Genomic DNA, 24,277 nt, shown 5'->3' with positions numbered 1-24,277 from the left:
TCACAACATGTGTAAATCTTTAATGAGCAGCAGTCTTACAAAAACAGCACAGCCACTTTTGCCATAATTTACAGCCCATAGTAACTGTGATCATGGAAATATTAGGCAAAACCAGCATGTCACCGTGGTTACTTTTGGACAGACTAACAAGCAACAAAACAGGTTCAACTCAGCTGCTTTGTAATGTTTTGTCCACTGCAATACATACTATTCATTAGTAAAAGTCCACGAGGCCAGCTTAAAAGCAATATAGTAGAACCCAGTTTACATATTCTGGTGATGCCTCTTCATAGTTATAATGATGCTGAGGTCCAGCACCTGTGATGCTAACATGTACTCATGTTTCTTGTCTTCTAGTATTCTGCACTTGTGGTCCCATTAAAAACATATAGGAAGGGCTTTACTGCACATGCCTGTAATACACATAGTAGTGACATCAGTCAAACTTAGTGAAATTCCACTGTTCATTGCCCTCCAGGCAATAATAACACATCTCATACCATATTATAACTTAGAGCAGCAGGCTGAAATGCCTCTACAAAGAACATTACTTATGAAATGAAAAAAAAAACTGACAAAATCCCAGCCACAAGAACTCAATCAAATGGTAAGTGTGTATATACACTCATGGTTTATAAAATGTACAGGTGAGGAAGGCTAGTTGTGATGAAACTAGACTGTGAACATGCTGCTTTGGGAAATGTTACCACAGGCCAGATTGCTACAGCTGAAAAACACTTTGTTTGCATGTACACTCTACAGCAACGTGAGGAAAAACATTCCTCTGTGTTCAAACATTCGATAAGTCAGAGCCGCACTGACTGCTGTCTGCTTTATAGTACCACTACTTGCACTGAAGAATCCCTCTCATGGAGCTCTTCTATCATTTCAGTGCAGCTAAAAGAAAAATTATCAGCTTTCAAAACAAGTCTGGTGTACGCTTTCATACTGGCACAATGCGTACATGCCAATCATTTATGCAAATTTATGAATACAAAAAGAAAGGGAACATGGTAGTGATAATGCGTATGTAAAGCCCACACATGGTCACAGAGCAAGATCAGTAATGCCAATCAGTAACGTACAAGATGGGTAACGACTGGTACATAACATCTATGGGCAAAGTTCAGTCTCCATAATTCAAGATACTAGTTTTTGTCTGACATTAATCTCGCATAACATTCATAAAGCCTTGTGTTCAATCACAAGAGTGAAGATCACATTTTATTAACATTTTTCTCTGACATATGTGCTTAATCAGGTTTTAGTGACGCAACCACTACTCACAGGGAACGCCAAAACGAGGCCATATTCAATATACAAGCAAGCAACTTCAAAATTATCTAGCATCCTTCATATGATAAACATTATGCATTTTGTAGAGAATACTGAAGAATGAGGAAGTAAACATTGCACTACCTTTCTGAAGCTACTTTCTCAAGTCTACGGACAAGGGTGTGAATGCCTGTACTGGCTTGCAGGGCCATGCCTGTGTTAAGCCAGCCATAAATGATGCGCCTGAACATAAAGAAATGTGATGCCCCTTATGTGTACCGATGCTTTTATCTTGTCATGTTTGTGCTATCATAAGATAGTATTGAACAGCGTCGACCAATGATTTACTGGCATGAGGCTACAATAAGGACTACTGAATTAAAGTATCGCTTGATGTATATCACACTTAGAGAGACGGTTAGATTAGCCTTCTCACACTGATTGCAGTTGTCAATGGCAGCACATAAGCTGCTCTTATTTGTGGAAACAGGTGGAATGTGGAGGTTCATCCAGCTTCAATACCAATTAGGTTTTGCTTTTGACAGCAACCACCACTCTAGAACAGGAAACAGCAACTAGAACCAATGGAAGTGTAAGCAAACCACCCTTAGAAGTACACAACCTATAGGACTTCAGCATTTCAGAGAACTATTGCCAGGAAGAGTGCTGACCATTATTTGTTAACCAACTACTTATTGATGAATCTGCAAGCAGTGTGCGTGCAGAAAATCAGCTGGACTACAGAAGCATTACCGTGTATGGATAACACATTGGTGAGCACAAGAGACTTGCACAACAGTAAAATGATGAACGTAAAACATTGCACAGCCTTAAAGGACTGAAGACGTTGAAACTTTCATGTTTCATTCCCAAAAACATAGACACTATGCCCATTGCTTATGCACTATAATGCTGCCAGGATACAATAATTCATTAATGATTTGCTAACAAGTTTTGAGTTAGTTTTTCAATCTGTCAAACCCAATGCAATTGCACTAATGTTGCATCTAAAGAGGGGTGCACGGATGACATTGGGTGTGACAAAATTATCACCTAACGAGCTTGAGACATGAAAATGCCTGCAACTCAACAGAGAAGCGAGAAAAGCTCAACATAATGCAGCTGTTTCTTTAGGATTGGCATAGACATCAGATCTATCTAAATTGTTACATGTGTTGTTTAGAGCTTGCAACACAACAACACTAGGTATGTGGCAAAAAAGAAAGCCAAGATGAGGTCAGTGAGTAAAAAGAAAGCCTGGTAGCAAAAAAATATCTTGCATGTCTATGCACAATCTATACATTTGATTCTGTCGCTAGTAACATCTCTACAAAATCTATAATTCCAACGTCTGCACTCCTACAGTGTTAAAAACCGCCCCTGCACAAAAGACATGTAGGTTACATAAAGAAAAGGCAAGTAGATCAAAATGCTGCATCGTCGTGTCTAGACAGGTCCTGTTTCCACTCCCGAGAACATTCAAGAGGCGTTAACCCGACGACGAGTGGCACGTTGCTTGTCAAATCGCATCTCCATCTCCTCCAGTACCTTAGGGGTGTAGCGAACGACCAGCTTGACAGTGCCTTGGGCTGCCTTCAGGAGCTCCACTGCCTTCTCGTGGTTCTCACCTTCCACACTCTGCAACAGCACAGGCATGGAAAATTTTTAAAAATGAAGGGAAAGGGAGAGAAGGTGGTAATGGAGATATAAATGAAGGGCAGCATACCCACAACAAAGTGATTATGATGGTCCAAGTACTGACACTACTATGACTACAATCTAGTGACAATATTTTGGCAACAACAAAAAAACAAGTTAGTGAGCAAGCCCAGTATTCCATTGCAATAAAAACTGTCTTAGCCTGGACATTATAACAATTCAGATAAAGATAAACCAAACATATTGCTGTTTTAATTGCACAAGCAGTGAGCATTAATAATAATGTTTAATGCATGGCGATTCTTTTTTTCAAATCCGGAATGCTTTATTAATCATGTGATGTTGACCTCTAAAACATCCTCTGTCACATAGTAGTTCCATAACCTGGTAAATGCACGATACTCAAGTACTCACAGAAGTGATGTCAGCGTTGTATGCTTAGCATACACATAAAAATGTCCGATGCAGGGTTAAGTGCGATTCAAAGAACAATGTATGAAAGTGTGGATAAAAAGAAAGAGACTTCCTCACTATGACTGACCCTCCAATATCACATGCGGCATTTGAGCATAGCACAAGGAGAGCATGACCACACAGCCATTACCTACCTCTTGGATTACCTCTACAATGACCACAGTGAACTATCCGAGACTGGTGGCTACGAAGTCAAAGTAGATCAAATAAAACACAGCCCACCAAAATAATTCAACTGAACATTAACAGGGAACATGCAACATGCCAAAGGCCCCTGCCCCTCAAGGTTAGGGCCAGTTCATGCTTGTCGAGACTCATGTTTTCTAGCCTTAAAGGCAACTAAAACACAGATAAGACACAAATTCATGGGACAATGCATTACTTTCAACTGTAGTTTTATTGAAAAAGCAACTGAGGCTTTCCCGAAAAGGACTGCAGACAGGAGCTTACTTCATAAATCAGAAAGGAGATAAACACGTGAGTGTAGCTGCCGTGGTTCTTTAGGATAAAAAAGACTGGAAAGTTTTAGATTTGGTGCACCCAAAGTTCAGGAATGAAAACCACCTGGCTTACAAAAGCACACAAAGAGGTGTACAAAACAACAAAAAAAGGAGTAGAAAACAATGCAAGCAGGGCACAGGGCTTTGGGTACGCAAGGGCACATGGGTATGCTACTTCTAAAACTGTCGTAATCTTGGCTGTCAAGTAGGGCGGACGCCTTATCCTCGTAGTCCTTTATGTTCAAAACAAAGATGATCGCCGCCCTTGAGAGCGGCACACTTCTAAAACTCCCTACAAACTTTCTGGGAGGTGTGCTCATGTCCTTTCTGTGTTTCATCATTTCCGGTGCTAAAGAACAAGTCACTATCATAAGGTGACACTGTGAAGGCCTTCGGGTCCTTCAATGACTTGCCATCAGACATGCCTTGTGCCATGTGCCACAGAAGTATAAATCAAGAAATTAGCAGGGGACTGACATCTGAAATGCTCATATGTAAACTTGCTTTCAAAGAAATTACAGAGGACATGCTGTAGTGGATGTTCCATTTGGACATCTATGTTAAAGATTAAACTTGGCGCCAAGAACCCAAGCACAGTACAATGCCGAATGTGTATACAATGCAAGGGGTAGTTTTAGGACTGCGAAAAAAAAAGCAATGCTTTAACCACATAAAGTAATGTAGATATCACAAACCCTACCATATTCCTCACTTAAAGGCATGCACAAATGCAACAACATAACGAGAATCCAGTACAGCTCATAAAATGGGTAAACCAGGGCCTACTGGCCTCCTTTACACATAGAAATACTGATATGCTCTAAAAATCGCTTTTCAGTAGCTGCCTCTGTGGTGGCCGCATCATTCATCTCAACAACAGGGAAGCGGGGAAATGGTCACCGTGGTCAGTGCTGTGGTATGCAGGTCCTGGCAAGTTGTTATTGTTGCCTTTTAAATATAAGGGGCAATTGGCAGATGCTTCGGTAAAACGGGTAAGGGTGTTCATGGTTTCAACTGTGCCCTTCCGTAGCAGCACCTGATGACAATGGCGATGGTGCCCGCTGCTTTGAACCATGTTTCAAAACATAAAGCGTGACTAGGTAAACAAAACAACATGGAAAGTCTTCGTACCCATACATAATACGAGATGAAGATCCTGCATGTCAAATTTTGGGGGAAAAAGACCTCATATTATATGCAGGTTTCTATGGTACTCTAGGCATTAATTGAAAACACACTGTGAACGTGATTAGGTTCTTTGGCTTGTCACAAAACAAAGGTGTAGTGCAATAAAATCAAAATTTACAGAAAGTGACTGATCTATCATATCTAGTATAATGTAGCTTTCTCTTTCGACAGCATTACCTTTGATTCTTTAAGCAGCTACAGAGACAGACATGCAGCACAGCTTGCCATTGGCACTAGTATAAAGAAGAAGAGGGCGATATAAACATAACAAGTGCCATATTCCTCCAAATGCCTTGCTTCCTCCTGCCTTCCAGTGAAAGAACTTTTGCTGCATTGGCAGTGGATGCATGTACAGTCAATCACCAAAGCATTTAAAACAGCCTGCAAGACAATTTGTGAAGAGGCTTCTGGTATTGAAGATTGATAAATACTGGTATGGTAAACAGTTTTGCTCTCTCTTACCATTTCTTTGTCAGCAGCTCAATCGAAACCAAATATCCATGGTCGCTAAAACACTTTCCTCAGAACACAGAACTGTGTACCATGTTGCTACATAGTAGTCTGTCTGTCTTAGCACCACTGAGGAATTGAACACTAGAAGTGAGCATGCCCCAGAGTTGGCAAATGTGACCAAAGCCTTAAATAGCCCCTAACCAAGCCACATAGCAAATTATGGTTATACGCTGGTAGCCGTTATATGCCCTCTAGGGAGCATTCCACCGCAAGAATTTTTCAAACTGTTTCATTAACAGCTGAGATATAAATATTTCCGTGCCGGGAACTCATGATTTCAGGAGATGAGCCCCACCACCAACATAGACACTCCCTCCACTGGCCCCCGTCTAGCCTCCACAAGCGAAATTCCTTCCCTGCCTTTTTCTTTCGTGCTTTTTGCTATACAGCGCACTTTCGTTAACGGTCTCCCATGTGAGCTGTTGTATTTGCCTCATTTTGCACAGCACACCATTTTGCGCACTGTGGGCAAGAACACCTGACTAACAGTATAAGTCGGTGCTACACGAACACTGACATAAACGCAAGTGGATCACACAGCATAATCGCGCGCCAGAACACGGTAAAAAATTACAGCTTCGTTCTGTGCACATGAATGCACGACTTGGGAACAAGCAGATGAAACAAAAGTACAGTTAAAACTCACTATAACGAAGTAGGTAAAACCGGCAATTTGCTTCGTTATATCAAAATTTCATTTTACTGAAATTTGACCTTATATGCAAATAAGTTCAGTTGCTGATCAATTTTTCTTGCACGGAAAGAGGCCGCAGAATTTTCCAAATTATCGGGCAATCGAAAAAAAAAAAGCAAATTCGAATCGCAATACAGTTGATAAATTCACGCCACATCGATGGTACAAATTAAACGAAGCCAGCCATGCTTTCGCGCGCACTCCGCCCCCACGGCTGATAGCGTCACCAGCACCGGGACGATGCTATCATAAGAAGTGCCAGCAACAAGGAACAAATGCTTTGTCTGCATCTCGCTCCAACAAGTCACCGAAACTCGAGATTACACAACCTCCAACACTAAACGGGCTGGGAAGATAGTTTACATGGTGCCACGCCATCTCGGCATGCCCACTCTTTGCACATGCGGCAGATTACCTCTAAAACTGGGTACACAGCTGTGTTTGAGCTCAGCCATGCTTACAGCCACGCGCAGCCACGGCCGACACAGACGCGCACCAGAAATTGAGACGGCTGCCAACTTAGAACCCCAACTGCGTCCCCTCGCACGCACTTGATACCATGAGCTCGCTCCCCTACCTCTCTTTCCCTTTGCTCGCGTGACAAGGCTTCACTCGTGGAGCAACCATCTTCCTTGTCTTTCCCTCACACACTTTCACTCACATCTAAAGCACAAAGTGTGTGGGGCGCGATAGCATCTTACCACACTTGGACTTTATACGGGACATGATGTGGCTCCACTTCGGCGGTCGCTCTCGTAACACTGCATGCGATTTGAGGTGCATTTGCAAGCACCTGCTTGTAATTTAATCATTTGTCTATCTGCGCCTGCAGATGTTTCCATTTATTGTCTCAGAATTCCTTTCCGGCGGAAGTGAAATTTCGTTATATTGAAATCGCATACAAACCCACTTCGTTATGTTGAAGTTCTAAATATATGGTGTTGTATGGACAAGAGGTTATGAAAAGTTAAATACTTCGTTATATCGAGAATTTCATTATATGGAAGTCTGTCATATCGTGGTTTAGCTGTATATCTCTCCTGCTACGGTACGAAGTAAAACAAAGACAGGCAGACATTTGGTTTGTAGGTTTTATTACTTCTCTAACCTTCAATTTATCTATTAAAGCAACAGATTAAACAAATAACTGATGTATTGAATAGCTCTCCAAGTCATGTCCTACTATGAGCGACGTCACAGCACTGCCATGTATATAGGTGCACTTGCACAATATGTGTTGACTCTCCGGCTGCGAGGAAAAGGGCCAAACAACATTTGGTTTGAAATTTAAGCTCTTCCCGCAGCACGTAGCGGTGTAATACTTTGCAGGCACGATCGTTAGCACACATTGTATGCACTGCACTTGTCAGTTCAAAATGGCCAAATCTGATGAAGGACCCTTGAAGGGAGGAGCGGAGGCATAAGGTTGTAACTATACGATAATTATTGTAGATGTCTTACACAAATGTAATACAAAGCTGTAAATAAAAGGCGTTTGTTTATATATATATTATTTTTTTTTCCCCAAATTAGTAAGTGATCAAGGACAGTGTTGTTATGTTGATGTCGCAGATTTCAATGTTGCTTCATATGTCTTTTTTTCCACAGGAGAAGCCTATGAAAGTTTCTTCATAAGTATTTTGAAAGGCACTGCAATTATTTTAGGAGTTGGCAACTGTCCACCCTCTGGCAGCCAGCAATGGCCACAATCTGCAACACAGCAAGGGTCCGCTTCGAGAATTACAAGGCAAAAATCGGCCATCTTTTTCAATCATACAATTTTCCAGAACACTGATCCTTTGCTTTTTTAAGAGTGACCCGTCAACATTGATGTTTTAGACGTGTCGCCTCATGATTTAGCAGCAATTAATCTTTTTCTTCAGTGAACCTCAAAAAAGAGCTCTCACTCACCACACCGTTGACAGAGAGCAGCTGGTCACCACGCTTGAGGGCCCCATGACGGTCAGCCACACCCCCTGGGATGATCCGCGATATGTAGATCGGCGAATTCTGTTCCTTGCCCCCCATCACGTTGAAGCCAAGGCCCTCGTCAGTCTTGGGCAGCTCCACAACTCGTGGGTGTGCGTGGCCTTCACTTGCTGCGAATGCTGCCACTGTTGCCTGTGAATGAGAAGACGGCACCAAATATGCCCCGAGGCTGACCTGCAGGACCATAAACTCTGACCAGATATAACATTCCGCATTACAGTTTTGGTACACGGCAGTGGTTTCATCAGTTATACTGAATATCAGAAAAGTAACTTTTTATTTAGCCATTAAGAAAGCTTCCGACCTTCCGGATATCAGCCGCATTTATTCTGAACATAATTGCTCACATGCATAACTATGCAACACAAACCGAACTAAACAAATTCTGACTTCAGAATACTACATGAATAGGAGATACAGATAGTATAATTCAGAATACTACATGAATAGGAGATACAGATAGTATAATATCTATTAAAAGAAAGCAAGCTTTGAAAACCTTTTAGATAATTAGGTGTTGTAAACAAGCAGCATCTTTTCTTTCTTCCTGAATGGCAAGTTAATGCTTTTCTGAGAATGTGCCCAGACTTCACGATGATTTTGCTGACGATTTTCTATGCACACCTGATTATTACAGACAAGCTGCATGTCTATCAACAATCATGCATAATAGAACTAAAGCGAGCACAAGACTACGTTGGCGCTGTCTTTCGTCACTGCTTACGCTATTTTAAACAATAATCTTTGCCAGCTAATGGACTTTTTAACCAGTGAAAATTCTGCCATGTGTTAACCTTGCTTTCAGGGACAATTCATGCCAGTAAAAGCTTTTTTTCTTTCCCCACACAAAACGTGACAGCAGTACCATCATATATCTGTGACAACCCACACTGCGGCTTGTCTGGACACACTTGATATTTGTTATTTATATCCTGTTTTCTTGTCAAAGAAGCAATTAGTAGAAAAGCCTATCTGTGTTGTTGTTTATCTACACTATTTTCTCATATTTTGCACTATGCACTATTCTATACATAGCCTGTTACTTTAGCTGTTACCTCTTGTTGGCTTGGACGGGAGCGGAGGGGCTATTGACATGAGGTTTGCCCAAAGTTTTCTCTAGCCCTCTACAGGGGAACAGCGTGAGAAGACCAAGGACAAGAAGGGGAACACACACCAGCGCTGGTTCCTTTTTGTCCTACGTCTTTTCGTGCTGTTCCCCTGTAGAGTACGTACATACTAGCCCAAGCCGCCACAGTTGTGTATAATAAAACTTACCAGTGTCTTAATTTGGTAATAGGCTCTCTTAACAAAAGCTCAAATGATAAACTTCGTTTCTTCTATCGTGGCAGGTTTTGGTAGCCAAACGTACACACCTAGAGAAAAGCTTTCAACGATCATGAAAGTTAGTTTGCAAAACTTCATGGTTTATATCGCTACAATTTTCGTAAAGCATCCACTAATGGCACAGAACACTAAATTCACTTTCTAAAACAGTACCAAAGCCTTAAAAGATTTCGGGGTAGATTTGCTTCAACCGTTGCGTCATTTGCGAGGTACAAACCTTGGCTGTAGCGCTAGCCCGAATGTCGGGGCTTCCGGAGATGTCGACAGTTTCATAGACATGTTCGTACACTTCTCGTACAGCGTTGCAGAATTCACTCTGGAGAACCTTTTGAAGAGCAGCGAGCTTCTGCGATGGTACTTCACCACCTGTCAAACAAGTATTACGGTACTTCAGTGCGCACTGTATGGCGACGGAATCGAGGGCTTTGCTTAATATACAGTGAACTAGATTTCTAGTTCAATGTACTTAAACGTGGCACCAATGACATGCGAAGCGCTAAAGGGGAGGGAGTTCAAGTTCGAAGTTAAAAGAACGAGGATGGCGACATACCAAGTGACCAAGGTATACAGGGCAGCCACTACATCAGTACATACACGCTCAAGTGCAGTCAACCGCCGTGGTTTAAGAAATTAATACGCTACGAGAAAGAAAAAAAAAGTAACGACGTGCTTACGTTCATGGATCCGCAAGCATTACTTACTGCGTTGAAGTTTCTCGAGAAGCTCGCAGGCCCGCTTGATGTCTGTAAAGCAAGTCGCCGTTTAGCTTATTCACATTAACCAAATGGAAGACCCTAACGACAACAAAGCTAAAGTAAAAGTGGCAATATTGTTTAGAATGTGAAGGAGGCTCGAAATGCTTCAGGAAATAATAAGGAATGCAGAAACAACGGCGCGTCCTGTTACGGCGCTTTCAAGAAAGGGCTGGGAGTGAAAAAAAAATGCGGCATGATCTTTTATTCGGTTTGTAAGAGTTTCTGTAAACCTAGCCTTTCTCACTGTAGCAGCAGCTAACCTACTTGGTAAGGCATACACGTAAACTTTGAAACCACACCTACCCCTCTCCAGCATCAGACTTTCCCCGACAGCGGCCATGTTTTGTTTTCACATACAAAGGCTTGGCTTGTGGCTTCATAGCCACAAGCCAAGCCTCCCATAGACGGTGGCGCCAGATTTCCGTCTAGATGTAGTGAGTAACCAGTAACCATAGAACGAGTGTGAGTAACTCGATGTTTTTTGATACCGGATTTAGTGTGTGCTGCTGGTTGTTTCTGCCATTTCCGAGACCGGTGTTCCCTACCTCGTATGCAAAATGACAAACGTGAGTACCGGTATAGGCGGTAGTACTAAACGCCTGTGAGCCAGGCCAGGTAGCATCGTGCAAGCGATCTCGATCGGCGTGGACTCCGCCGCTCATTTCGGGATACAACACAGAGGTCGCTCTCCATGATTGAAGTTATTTCCAATGTATGGCCAAGGACATCAGGGAGTTAACTATGAAACGGGAGATAATCATCCTAAGGGACATGAATGCACATTTGGAATACTTTGACGGGTCGACACATGCAACAGGGCAGATGTTAGCAGATTTTTGTGAGGCCCATGATTTTCTAATGGTTAATACTAAAATTAAATGAGACGGGAAGATAACATGGGAAAGAAATAACTCCCACTCGACAATCGGCTACTGCCTAATGTCCCACAATCTGTATGAACGGTTGGGAGGTATGGAAATTGATGAGGAAGGTACAAAAAGCCTGGGGAGTGATCACAAACGAATCAAAATCAGTTTTGGAACGAAAGTACCACTGATAGAAACTAACGAAAGGAAAGCTATGAGCAAACTGAATGACGAGCAGCTACAAGAAGTGGCGAAAAACTTTGAAAATATAGTATCCAAGCAACCGCAATGGGCATAGGCATACGACAAGTTAATAGGTATTTTTAATAGAGAGCTAGAGAAGGGACAGATTAGGAAACTAGGAAGTAAGCAGGGAAAACATAAACCGAGAAGCTGGTCGGACCGAGAGGTTAAGGAGGCCATAGAGCAATGCAAAGATGCGTGCAGAAAACAAAGAGCAGCAAAGAAAAGGGTAGCCCCACCAGAAGAGGTGGAGACAAAATGGGAGAATTACTTTGCAATGAAAAGAGAAGCATCGGCATTAATTCAAGCTATGATGGCCAAAGTTGGGGTACAGTGGTTGTCAGAGACACGAAAGAAAGACATAAATGCCTCTAAGAAGTTTTGGGAACACATAAGGCAACAGAGTAAGAAGACAGGTGGTTCAGCACTCACTGACCACACCAGAAGGAACAAAAGTAGAGGGAGAGGAAGCTCAGGAATATATTAGGTTAGCAATAGAGGCAGCATTTGCAGAGCCAGAGAGTAGCGAAATGGACAACAATGACAACAGCAGGACAGAATTAGAGGAGGAGAACAGAGGGATGACAAGTAAGGAATGAGACAGAATTCAACACAAGGTCCCCGTAGGAACAGCGACAGGACCTGATGACATACCTATGAAATTGGTAAGCATATTAGGCCAGAAAAGTAAATTAAAATTATGACAACTTATTGAACAAATAGTTGTAGGGGGAGATGTTCCACAAGACTGGAAATCAAGCAAAATGATATTAGTTTACAAAGGTAAGGGAAGCAAGGACAACATTAAATCCTACAGGCCAATAACTGTCACATCAGTCATATACAGAGTAGCAATGCAGGTGGTGAAAATGAGTGGAGGAATGGGCAGAATGGGAAGAGATCTTGGGAGAGCTGCAGAATGGATTTCAAAGGAACAGAAGGCTAGATGATAACTTATTTGTTATAATACAGTGCATAGAGATAGCGGCAGCCAGGCAGAAACCGCTATGGATAGCTTTTTTAGACATTAGAGGAGCCTATGATAATGTAAACCGAGAAAAGTTATGGAGCCAGATGTAGGAATGTGGTCTAGATAGAAAGTTGGTTGGATTCCTACAACAAGTTTATACAGATAATGAGGTAGAGATAACATGGGAGGGGGAAACTACAAAGCCAGCTAAAATAAGAAGTGGTCTCAGGCAGGGCTGTCCATTGTCGCTCCTGCTTTTTTATGATTTACATGAGCCAAGTGGAAAAGAGGCTAGAAAAGAGCACAATAGGAACCGACATAAGCTATATGCTGGAAGGGCAGAAGGTAGCTCAAGTACTAGCCGGACTGATGTATGCACATGATATTGTACTGCTTTCTGACACCCAATAGGGCTACAGGAACTAATGAGGATATGTGGAGAGGAGGGCGAAAAATTGGGACTGCAATTCAGTAGAGACAAGTCTGGGATAATAGTATACAATGAAGAAAGGGGGAAACCATTGGAAATACAAGGCACTAAGATCGATCATGTTGAAAAATACAAGTATTTGGGCATATGGGTAAACGAGGGCAAAAAGTACTTGTAAGAGCATGAAAAAATTTTGATTGAAAAAGTGAAAAGGAACTTAGCTGTAATGAAACGCAAGGCACTATGGAACTATAATAGGTACGAGGTGGTTAGAGGGGTATGGAAAGGGGTTATGGTACCTGGCCTCACATTCGGAAACTCAGCCCTGTGCATGAAATCGGAAGTTCAGGCATGCATGGAAACAAGACAGAGAAGTGTAGGCAGGTTGGCCTTAGGAGCGCACGGGAACACCCATAATGAGGGAGTGCAAGGGGACACGGGATGGACGTCATTCGAAGATACAGAGGCAATAAGCAAGCTAAAATATGAACAGAGACTCGCAGCACTGGGGGAAAAAAGGTGGGCAAGAAAAGTGTACAAATATTTATACATAAAATGTTTGAACACAAAGTGGACACTCAGAACTAGGAAGCTGAGGATTAGATACCTACAGCCGAGGGAGGGGGCCCAACGTGATTCTAGTGTGGGAAAGGAGGTGAAGGAGACCAAAAGAAAAAGGTGGGAAGAAAGAATGCTCGGAAAACCAGTGCTAGCTATGTATAGGACACAAAAACAGGGGATAAAGAGAGAGCTCTTATTTGATAACTCGCGGGGCAGCTCACTATTGTTCGAAGCTAGGACGGGGGTTTTGAGAACGAAAACATACAGGGCTAAATTTGAAGACATGGACCTTTTATGCACAGCTTGCAGACCCGAAATTGAGACCACAGAGCATATAGTACTGAGATGCACAGAACTTTGTCCGACTCTGGCTGAGGGAGCAGTGACAGATATGGAAAGGGCAGTAGGTTATCCCGGGGAACGAGGGCAAATAGACGAGAAAAGAGGCAGTAACGAAGGGGAAGCTAGAGCATTGGTGGAGGAAATCACGGGAGAGATAATACCATAAATCGGGGAGCTGTTTTTTATACTATTTTAGATATTTATTTTGGGGGAGGAGGGGAGTGAAAACTAGTTTAGGGAGAAAGGGATATAAAGAAAAGATTAGGAGGGGGAGCAAAAGGCTAGGTGGCGCCAGCTGCCGCCCGTTACAAAGGTGTAGCTGCCATCCATACATCGTTCATGGTTAGGATGGAGAGGGCACTAGAAGGAAGTAATATCGGGTTTAATCTCTCATACGAACAGGCAGGTACAGTAGTAGAGCAGCAGCTCCTAGGTTTATGCGAACGACATTGTGTTGCTAGCTAACAAGCAAAGTGATTTGCAACGTCTGGCTAATATCTGGACAGAAAGGCAACAATTTAGGTTTGAAATTTAGTGTTAGAAAATCAGGAGTAACGGTATTGAATGAAAACAGTGAACAGACAGTGGAGATACAGGGCCAGGAAATACCTCAGGTAACAGAATATAAATACCTTGGTATATGGATAAACGAAGGAAGTAGATATATGGAAACACAGGAAAATATAACAGTGAAAGGGAAGAGATATGGCAGCCATAATGAAGCACAGAGCGCTATGGGGATACAATAAGTACAAGTTCCTCCGAGGTATGTGGAAAGGTGTAATGGTTCCAGGACTAACTTTTGGAAATGTGGTTGTTTGCTTTAAATCAGAGGTGCAATCAGGACTCAATGGGAACCAAAGGTCAGTGAGTCGCCTCGCATTGGGCGCTCGCGGGAAAACTACAAATGAAGCTGTGCCGGGTGATATGGGCTAAACTAGTTTTGAAGTGAGGGAAGCTCGCAGTAAAATTGAGTATGAAGAACGCCTGAGGAATATGGAAGAAAGTAAATGGGCTGGGAGAGTGTTCAGGTATCTGTACAGAAAACATTGATTCACAGTGGAGGAAAAGAACTAGAAAGCTTACCAGCAAGTATGCGGCCTGTAGGGTGGGCAACACAAAGCGGAAAGTCAGAGAGGCTGAAATACTCTCATGGGTGGCAGCAATAGAAAAGAAACCTGCCATGAGTAACTACTTAAGAGGAAAAAAACAATTTATGATAACTCAAAGGGAAGCTCATTACTTTTAGAAGCGAGATCGGCATGCCTTAGAACACGCACCTATAATGCGAGATATAAGAAGGAAGAAGAAGCATGTGGTTGCTGTGGTAAAGCTGGGGAAACTATGGAGCATGTTTTATTAGAAAGTGAAGACGTCTGCCCAGCGGTCGATTTAGGAACCACTGGCCTTCTTGAAGCCCTTGGGTTCAGCGGGAGCAGTGGAAAAGTAAACATGTCTGCAATAGGCATTAGTAAGAGGCGATTGGAGGATTGGTGGAAGAAAAGTAGGAAAACGACAAAAAACGGAGACTTACAAAAGCACAGTTCGCAATAGGGGATCAGAGAATTTGGGTGTGGTAGTTCATGGCGTTTTATTTTTCTTTTCTTTTTTTATTATTTAACCTAGGTAGGACATTAGGCAGTATAATAGCAAGAGCTTGGTGGCGCAACCCACCGCCTCGTTCCTAAGGGGACGCTCATAACATCCATCCATCCGTTCAGAAAAGCTGCCCTCGACACGCTGAGAAAACGACAAATTCCCAGAGAAATAATGTGAAACTTATCAGACGATTTTAATGCAAATATAATTAACAGGAAAAAAGAACAACTTTATTAAGCAAGTTGATGGCACGCTGGTGCATGTTAGGGAAAAGGGGGAATGGGAAAATGGAATCAAGTTGAAACGTTAGGCCCCTTCCTAGTAAAAAAGAATCGGTTGGCGACAGTACTTCATGAAAAGGGTGAATTTCAATTGAGCAAAATTTTTTATCTAACGAAGTAAAGTGCCGATCTTACCGACCTCTCTTTATGGAAATATAACTCCAATTGCACGTGTTGCGACACTTATTCATGAGATATTTAAGTTTTGAAGGAAGTGCTAAAAGTTATGTTCTGATTTCGTGCCTTCATTGCTGCAACTACGGTGCCAGCAGTTCTGCAGCTTGCAGTGGAGTTTATTTCTCTAGTGACGTATGTGAAAATTCATCTGAAGCAGGCTGCCCTGTACAAAATGTTAACATGCAAGGAGATATAGAACTTCCTGCTTGTTTTGATCTCTAGTGATGCCTCCGCCTGCCCATCACTATTATCCCAAAATCCTTTGCAAGGGAGCTACAAAGAATGAAATGTTCTCATTCGGCTGGAACAACATTAACTCACAGTCAACAGATTGGCAGTCCAGGATTATGCCTCTCAGCCATTCTGCTCACACATCAGTGGAGAATACTTATCTTGGAGAGCAGGATGGTGCCAGCAGCTGCCATGGCTGTCCAACGCCCGCTTAACATCTGTCTATTGGACAGAGCTGGCGTCTGTACCTTCATACAAAAGCATATAGCTTTACCAGTTGTTGAAATGGTACTAAATGAAGTTCTCTTCATTGGCATGTAATGACAATGATTGTAGATCTCTGCTTGTCCTCATTGTGACTGAATGGTGCTGATATCCTTTTGATTCAATGTTAGCGTAAGGCCTATAATGGGGCAGCCAAAGTATACGTTTCAGAAAAGCTGGACGGAGAAGCTTAAGTCTTGTTTTAGTAGAAAGTGGTGGCTCATTCCATCTGCATGTTCTGTACACTGATTTCAGGTACACGTTTAGGCAGGCTTTTTGTAGCTTGAGTAGCATCCATGACACCTTTTGTGCAATTAGTTCTGCAGACTTGCTGTTGTTAAGTATGGTAATTCTTTAATTCAATCAGATATTCTGTCATTTTAGAAGGGGAGAGAGTACAAAATATGATCATGGCCCTTGCGAGAACAAATTTTCAAGTAAATCAACCATAGTACTGTGAGAGAGTTCATGGCGGACGCTGTCCCTTTTCTTAGTTTTCTTAGAGCTCAGTATCTTTTTTCTTCTTTTTGATATTCATCTGTAGCAAGGCTTTTAAAGTGATAGCTTTCCTTGCCTCTTCCCCCCACTTCGCGGTTTGTGAGTTTCTGGCCATTTATGGTCAGCTTGGCTCACTGGCTCAAATAAACAAAACGTTCGTTGGTTAGTTTAAAACTGTGGCCCCCAGCAACAGAAGCTATGTACAACAGTGTGATGTGGAATGTAATGAATACAAGACATGGCGCACCACTTCTTTCCGGTCTACATTCGGCAAGGCATGTTCTCATATAAATTTTAATGGCTGAGTCATATTCTGCAGCAAAATCCCAATGAAACTTTATTTTCTTCCCCACAGAGATGCACTCACTTTAAAGCTTTTCTTTGATTGCTGTCTAGCTACTCACAATCTCCTTTCCATGAGAAGGCCACCTCATAGCGACCACCGTCAAATCCAGCTTAGCTTTGAAACAGTTCAAGGACTGATAAAAGCATTGAGCTTTTCTAAACATTCCTCTTCTGTCAAAATTTCGATGCTATCAAATTCCCAGACCTTTTTGCCATGCTTGGTGTCCGCATCCAGCGCACCTGGGCCACTAGTATCCATGAAACCGCAACCGTCAGTCGTCTTGACCCATCTGCGCAACCCCGGGCACTTTCTCTGGTAATGGCACCGACAAAGTCAACATCGAAGCATGGCTTGGCATATACGAATGCGTCGCTGCACACAACCGATGAGGCCCGACATTGATACTCACAAGGCCTGGTCATCTGTCAGCATGGTAAGACGGCCGAGTACAAGCCCGCTGCGGAGTTCTGTCTTTTGCAATACCCAGCACCTCCACCAAAATGAAATGGGCAGAGATATAAGGTTAAATCGGACTGTGATTCTGCAGAAGATATGGCCGGTAAAACCAGTATGGCCGAATGTTAGGTTAGCCCCACTACGTCATCTCAGTGATCGTCGTGTTTGTCCCTCCCGTGGCACCGTGACATAATGTTCCATCATTTTTCAGCATATACACGTCAACAATATCAGTTGGTAGTTTTCAGCCATTTTTTCTTGACGTCTTTGAAGATTGGTATGACTGGCAGTTTCCAATCTTGTGGAATCTGACCAGTCATTAAAGATTGATGAAAAATGTGGAATAAAAACCTGCTCAGACACAGTATTCTTTAGTAATTTACAATTAATATTGTCAGTACCTACTGACGATGAAACTTTCCAATTATTAAGTGATGAACAGTACCATCAATAAACACCCTTATACTGTGATGTATGCAAAGGGTTGACCATTATTTTAAAAGCTAGGTTCTTTTTATCCCGAATGCCTTATTCATGTGCATAACTGGCGTCAGCTATCTTAATTGCCTATTTCAGTTAAAATTACACTGTGGTTTTGTGCCGAATTTGCCTTGAATAATCTAAATGAAAGAAAGATTGACATAGGTTCAACACTGTGCCAGAAGTGCTAGCTGCCGTGCAAAATCAGCTTCTTGCTGGTGCTCAAATCTGCACCAGAAGATCAAATGGCTGTTCCATCGCTGCACAAAGTACTTTACGTTTTCTAGTCAGCGCAGCATAAATTGTGCTCCACTGCCTCGAGTATACTCTAGCACTCCAACTGGTACCCTAAAGGACTGCTTCATGGTTTCAATTCAAAGTTGTAGGGAACGGATGGGTTTTGCAAGCAATAAGTGACTCATCGTAAGAACACTAAGTGCCATTGGGAGAGATGTGTGCCGTATCATCGAAAGAGTGCTGCTGCAGGCCACAGTGGAACATTTATTGGCTTGGCTCTTGGTCTTGAACAAGAACATATCCTCCACGAAACTGCCAGTCAAGTATTCGCAGGGTATATACTATTGGGGCTGTACAGCATATTGTGTGTCCACCAATTCATTATTAAATACACATGCTTCCAACACTGCGCGTGCATCCCCTAAACGTGCAAAATCATTGTCTTGTCTCACTGACCCAACTTTGCAGCAATAGGTTAGAGCATGTGATCTGTTGGCATCCTAAACAATACTTAGACGAAGACAACATGCTGTTTGGAGTCCAGCTGGGTTTTATGAAAGGCATTTACTGTTACTCAGCTTATTGCCTCTTATCACTATTTAGCAGTTAACAGGGAACTAATAGAGGCAGTATTTTTTAGATTTTGCCAACGTCTTTGATTAAGTACCTGAACATAAAGCTCCATGTAAGCTTTACGCAGTCAAATAGACACCAAATCTATGCATTTTATCAGAGTCTGTATTGAAAACCGTGTTCAGTACATCAAAGTCGGCAATCGTATTTGACGCATTTCCTTTCACGTCAGGTGTAGCATAAGATAGGGGTCATTCTTGGGACCTTTTCTTTTCCTAATAGTCACTGACAAAGCAAAGATGGTTGGATATATTGCACACAGTAGTTAAATCGCAAGCTGATGAAACTAAGCTCAGCAATAACCTTCATAAGATTTGCCACTGGTGTGAAGGGTAGAAAATGAGCTTAAACATTAATTAGTTCTGTGTTATGAAGATAAGCAGCAAGGAGACACCTTTACACTTTCCCTATTTTATTGGCAACAACACCTAACAATGTTTCTACCTATTAGTACCTCGAGGTAATTGTAACAACACCTGAGGTGGGACAAGCATATTGACAACATTTGCATGAGCGCTGTCAGAAGTTCATGGATCTTTGTCGCAATTTGAAAGGAGCCCTTATACAGGTAAATATATAGGGGCGTTCGCTATGCTGTCAGACCTAGCTATGAATATTTGTAAGCTTTGCGGGATCCATATGCCAATAAACTATTGTTAAATTAAAATTATTACAGCAAATAGCAGTTAGGTTCATCTGCAATTTCTGCAGAAAAACTGATAGCATGTCGCAGATGCTGAGTACTCTCCATCTTGAATAGCTACAGGAAAGACATGCTAGACAGGCTACAACTCTTGCACTTAGTGTACTACAGAGTCCAGCATTATGAAATAATTTTACCTGTGTCCTTCTCGTGCCAGCATTTGTCAGTACCACAGTAGAATGATGCAGGACCTATGTGCAGTGAATAAAGCTTCTAGATGGTAATTTTTTTCTAAAACAATAAATGGAATAAATAGCCTAAGAGCGTTGAAATTAGTTATGTCATATTTGTGATTTGTATTGTTTGGCTATAATGTTTTCAAATGTTTCTTTTTTGTGCCTTGATTACATTTTCTGTATATTCATTCCTCCTTGGACTCAAGTGAGGCGGCAGCATTTATAAATAAAATTTCAGAAATGTAGCTATCTACCGCAACAGACAATACCATGAAACCTAGGTCGAGATGAACTGCTGCTGCTCTTTATTTGATCTTCAGGCCCATGATGGTATTACTGAATCTTTGGGCTCTTGCACTTGACTATACAATGGCAGCTTGCACTAATACCAAGCTCCTAGTCTTCTCACTATATCTTACAGTTAAAGAATGTTTTAAGCAAAAATGTGTACAAATTTCATAAACTTGGCCACTGAGCAATCGTAAAAATATATATTTTCAAAATCAATATGGTTAACCTGCTGTGCTCTGATTTGTTCTGAAATCACTGCAAAGACATTGAATGAAGAAAAGGCTGGTCTTTACCACTACCATTTATGTAATTTCATTTCTTCGGCATTATATAATTACATTTTTATTTTTAAGTGAAAAGCATTACTTGGGTAACCTGTCTTGTTTTCTTGGTGCAGCATTGAAGCATTCCAGCTGTCCAGCAAATGCAGATGGTGCAGTTACATGAAGGATACCGCCACCGCTGTAACTCCTGTGTCTTTGAGATGGATAAACTGTGATCTGAAGTGCTCACCAGGATCCATGCCAGCCACCGTGTATTTGAATTCCATTTGTGCCTTCGGAAGTTTTCACGAACGTTCAAGCTGAAGCAACACCTGCACACTCACAAAGCCAAAAGGCCATTTCAGTGCCCTTCATGCCCTCGGAGCTTTTCACATAAAGTTAACCTAAAGCAACACCTGTGCATCCACAAAAGTGAAATGCCACATCATTGTCATTTATGCCCTCAGAGCTTCTCACGAACGAGTGCTCTCAAAGATCACCTGCGCATCCACACAGGTGAGAGGCCATTTCAGTGCCCTTCGTGCCTTCAAAGCTTCTCACAAAAGATTCATCTGAACCAGCACCTGCGCACCCACACAGGCGAGAGGCCATTTCAGTGCCCTTTGTGTCCTATAAGCTTCTCACGAAAGGGTACTCTGAACCAGCACATGCACACACACACAGGCGAGAGGCCATTTCCATGTCCTGTGTGCCCTCAAAGCTTCTCAACACAGAGTAATCTGAGCTCACACCTGCTCACCCATTCAGGCAAGAGGCCATTTCAGTGCCCTGTGTGCCCTAAAAGTTTCTCACGAAAGCGTAATCTGAACTCGCATCTGCACAACCACACTGGCGAGAAGCCATTTCAGTGCCCTTCATGCCCTCAGAGCTTCTCACAGAAGGGTGATCTGAACCGCCACCTGCGCACCCACACAGGCGAGAAGCCATTTCAATGCCCTTCATGCCTTCGAAGCTTCTCACAGAAGGGTGATCTGAACCGACACCTGCGCACCCACACAGGAGAAAAGCCATTTCAGTGCCCGTTGTGCCCTCGGAGATTATCACAGAAGAGTGAGCTGAAACAGCACCTGTGCACGCACACAGGCGAGAAGCCATTTCAATGCCCTTCATGCCTTCAGAGCTTCTCACAGAAGAGTACTCTGAACCAACACCTACGCCGCCACACAGGCGAGAAGCCATTCCAGTGCCCTTCATGTCCTCAGAGATTCTCGTTTAAGAATGTTCTGAGCCGACACCTACGCACCCACACAGGAGAGAAGCCATTTAAGTGCCCTTTATGCCCTCAGAAATTATCACAGAAGTGTCATCTGAACCGGCATCTGCGCACCCACACAGGCGTGAGGCCATTTCAATGCCCTTCGTGCCCTCAGAGATTCTCGCATAAGCATGTTCTGAACCGACACCTGCACACCCATACAAGAGAAGCCATTTCAGTGCCCTTTATGCCCCCAAGGCTTCCCACAAAAGTCGATATGGAAGGTTCACATGGACTTACACTAGTGTGAGAGGCTGTTTAAGGGCCATTCATGTCCTGAGAACTTCTTGTGGAAGTCTGCATTAAACCAACAGCCATGCATCTATACAGGCAGGCAGCCATTTTAGTGCTCAGCAATCCTCAAAAGTCCTTAGTGAAGGATCACGTATGCATCCACTCAGCGAGAGGCCATGTCAGTGCTCTTCATGTACTCGGAAGTACTCATGGAAGTTCGCCCTGAACTTCACTTCCACTAATGTGAGAGGCTGATTCAGGGCCCTTCATGTCCTGAAAACTTGTCGTGGAAGTCTGCACTAGACCGACACCTGCTCATCCACACAAATTCCGTGGTGAAGGATCACCTGTGTATCCACTCAGGGAGACTCCATGTCAGTGCTCTTCATGTCCTCGGAGTTACTTGCAGAAGTTCGCACTGAACTGACACATGCACAATCCACATAAACGAGAGGTCGTTTCAGCCACTTATACTGTCAAACCGTCGAACACCAAAGCCGCCTCAATAGGCATCTTGCCACCACAAGTGCACCTGACACATGTGGTGCAGCAGTGCTGCGTTGTGTGCACTCCTCATTGTTCCTTCTTGCTTTTCATGTTTTCCTTAGCTTTTTTCATGGAATCACAGCGTATGTGTACGCCTGTAGTTCTATACTAGCATGAATCATTGCAAGTCTTCACTTTTCATTATTTTGATGTTTAAGCTCTTTGACTTGCAGACAAGCACTTCTTTCTGCATTCAAGCATTTAACTGCTCTTTACTAAATTAGTTTGTGTGAATTTGTTCCAGTGCACTAAATAAAATTTGGGATTAGGTTTTGCTAATTATTGATATTTCAATACTTGCACTAATATCATGTAATGTTTCAATTCATTCGCATTTATTGTGCTGAACAGTTCAAGAGAATTTGAATGGCTATTTGCTATTGCTATGTAATGCAGTTAAAACACCCTTATCTCAGGAATTGAAATTATGCAATTATGCGCTTTTTTGATTCCTACTATGATTCAACTGGTTTCAGTGATGCTAAATGGACTGGTATGAAATTCTTTTGCTCATAAAGATCCGTGCAGACCTTTGAGAACCTTGAAAATTGCTTCATAATAAACATTGTTTTCATGAATTGAAGGCCCTTTAATTTTTATGCATCCTTAACCCTTTCAGTGTCGTTTCTTCCCCCCAGATAATATAGAAAAAAACTTATTTTCGGTTATTTGGAAGGGAAGAAATGACATGGATAATGGCACGTGCATTCTTTGTATGGTCCTCATACTCTTGTTTTCGTTTTCTATAACCTACTCAAAAGAGATTTGTTAGATGAGAAAGACAGTCATTCTAGATGCACTGCTTGACCAAGTGTTTGCTGCGGTTGTGTGCATAACAATAAGAAAAGGCAAGCAACGGAGATAAACACAGCGATCTAGTCCTCACCTTAACCGAATGGGTTTGCATGAGAGTCAGCTTAGCTTTCCTCAGCTGTCCAGTCAGGCCATTCATTCTGAACTCAAGTAGATGTTTCAAAAGGCAGCGATATGGGCATAGCTCGCATTCCTGTCATGGGAAACTGAATGTGCAAAGTGCTGATAACATCAATATAAATTGAACTGTGCGAATGCATTCCCAAAGTGCCATAACTGCAGCAGTCCGCATGCAGCCTAATCTGGATCATGTGTAATGTTAAAATAGGGACAAGGTAATCTAGGTAGAACTTTTAAAAAATTGTCTTTCAGTGCATAGAGGACATGCATAGTTTTCAGGTGTAAACTAGGGCGATGCAATTCACTGGTGCTGGCGTTATCTCTGGTTGATGGGAGATGTTAGTATGGCCTTGCTGACCCCATTTTGTCCACCTCCTGGAGCCCTGCTGCTTGGTACAAGGAGTATTTCACAAAAACTGTTCTGGAAAGACAACCACCTTCTCCTCCAGCTCCCCACTCTTCCAGTAGTCCACCTGAGCCCATGGAGGTAGGCTTTCTTGACACTGGGGAGCAGCGCCCGCTGAATCCCAAAGCCTTTCTGACTGGTATGGTCAAGATCAGCTAGCATAAGTTGAAAATTGTCTTGATGCAATCATCCTCTTCTGAACCAATCGCCAGCCCCTCCAGCTCTGCTTAACCTTATGGAGGTAGCGGCTAGCCTATCAGCCTTAGTGCCGAGAGGGCAGCATGCCGCTGAGCATGCCAAAAAAGTATCTCTGTGTAACTGCCCCACACAATACTGCAGCTTACTTTGAGTACCATCTAGACTTAACACTTGCTCTTAGTTTTCTTCCATTTCTCCAGGGCAACCTAAACAGTAGATGGAGAAGGCTGTGGGGATGGCTGTGGG

At 42.6% G+C, this 24,277-nt stretch overlaps 2 protein-coding genes across 4 annotated transcripts; one reads left to right on the top strand and one right to left on the bottom strand.

Annotated features, from left to right (window-relative positions):
• On the bottom strand, positions 1 to 10,780 carry veli (L27 and PDZ_signaling domain-containing protein veli). The gene is made up of 5 exons (XM_065450344.1): positions 10,695 to 10,780; positions 10,338 to 10,379; positions 9,854 to 10,002; positions 8,215 to 8,424; positions 1 to 2,913 (listed from the first exon to the last, which is right to left on the bottom strand). Exons 1-5 carry the CDS (start codon positions 10,729 to 10,731, stop codon positions 2,755 to 2,757), a joined length of 597 nt encoding a protein of 198 aa, XP_065306416.1. The 5' UTR covers positions 10,732 to 10,780; the 3' UTR covers positions 1 to 2,754.
• On the top strand, positions 10,773 to 23,072 carry LOC135916897 (zinc finger protein 84-like). 3 transcript variants are annotated; one of them, XM_065450343.1, is made up of 3 exons: positions 10,773 to 10,957; positions 17,434 to 17,632; positions 20,573 to 23,072. In XM_065450343.1, exon 3 carries the CDS (start codon positions 20,876 to 20,878, stop codon positions 21,962 to 21,964), a length of 1,089 nt encoding a protein of 362 aa, XP_065306415.1. In that variant the 5' UTR covers positions 10,773 to 10,957; positions 17,434 to 17,632; positions 20,573 to 20,875; the 3' UTR covers positions 21,965 to 23,072. The 3 variants fall into 3 exon arrangements, with proteins under 3 accessions (XP_065306415.1, XP_065306414.1, XP_065306413.1); XM_065450342.1 differs by having other exon boundaries at positions 17,402 to 17,632; XM_065450341.2 differs by lacking the exon at positions 17,434 to 17,632 and having other exon boundaries at positions 10,774 to 10,957.
• Positions 23,073 to 24,277: the final 1,205 nt, after the last annotated feature.

Source organism: Dermacentor albipictus, chromosome 3, assembly GCF_038994185.2.
Source record: "Dermacentor albipictus isolate Rhodes 1998 colony chromosome 3, USDA_Dalb.pri_finalv2, whole genome shotgun sequence".
Taxonomy (NCBI): domain Eukaryota; kingdom Metazoa; phylum Arthropoda; class Arachnida; order Ixodida; family Ixodidae; genus Dermacentor; species Dermacentor albipictus.
Note: the sequence above shows the minus strand (reverse complement) of the source record. Positions and strands in the feature narration are given on the sequence as shown.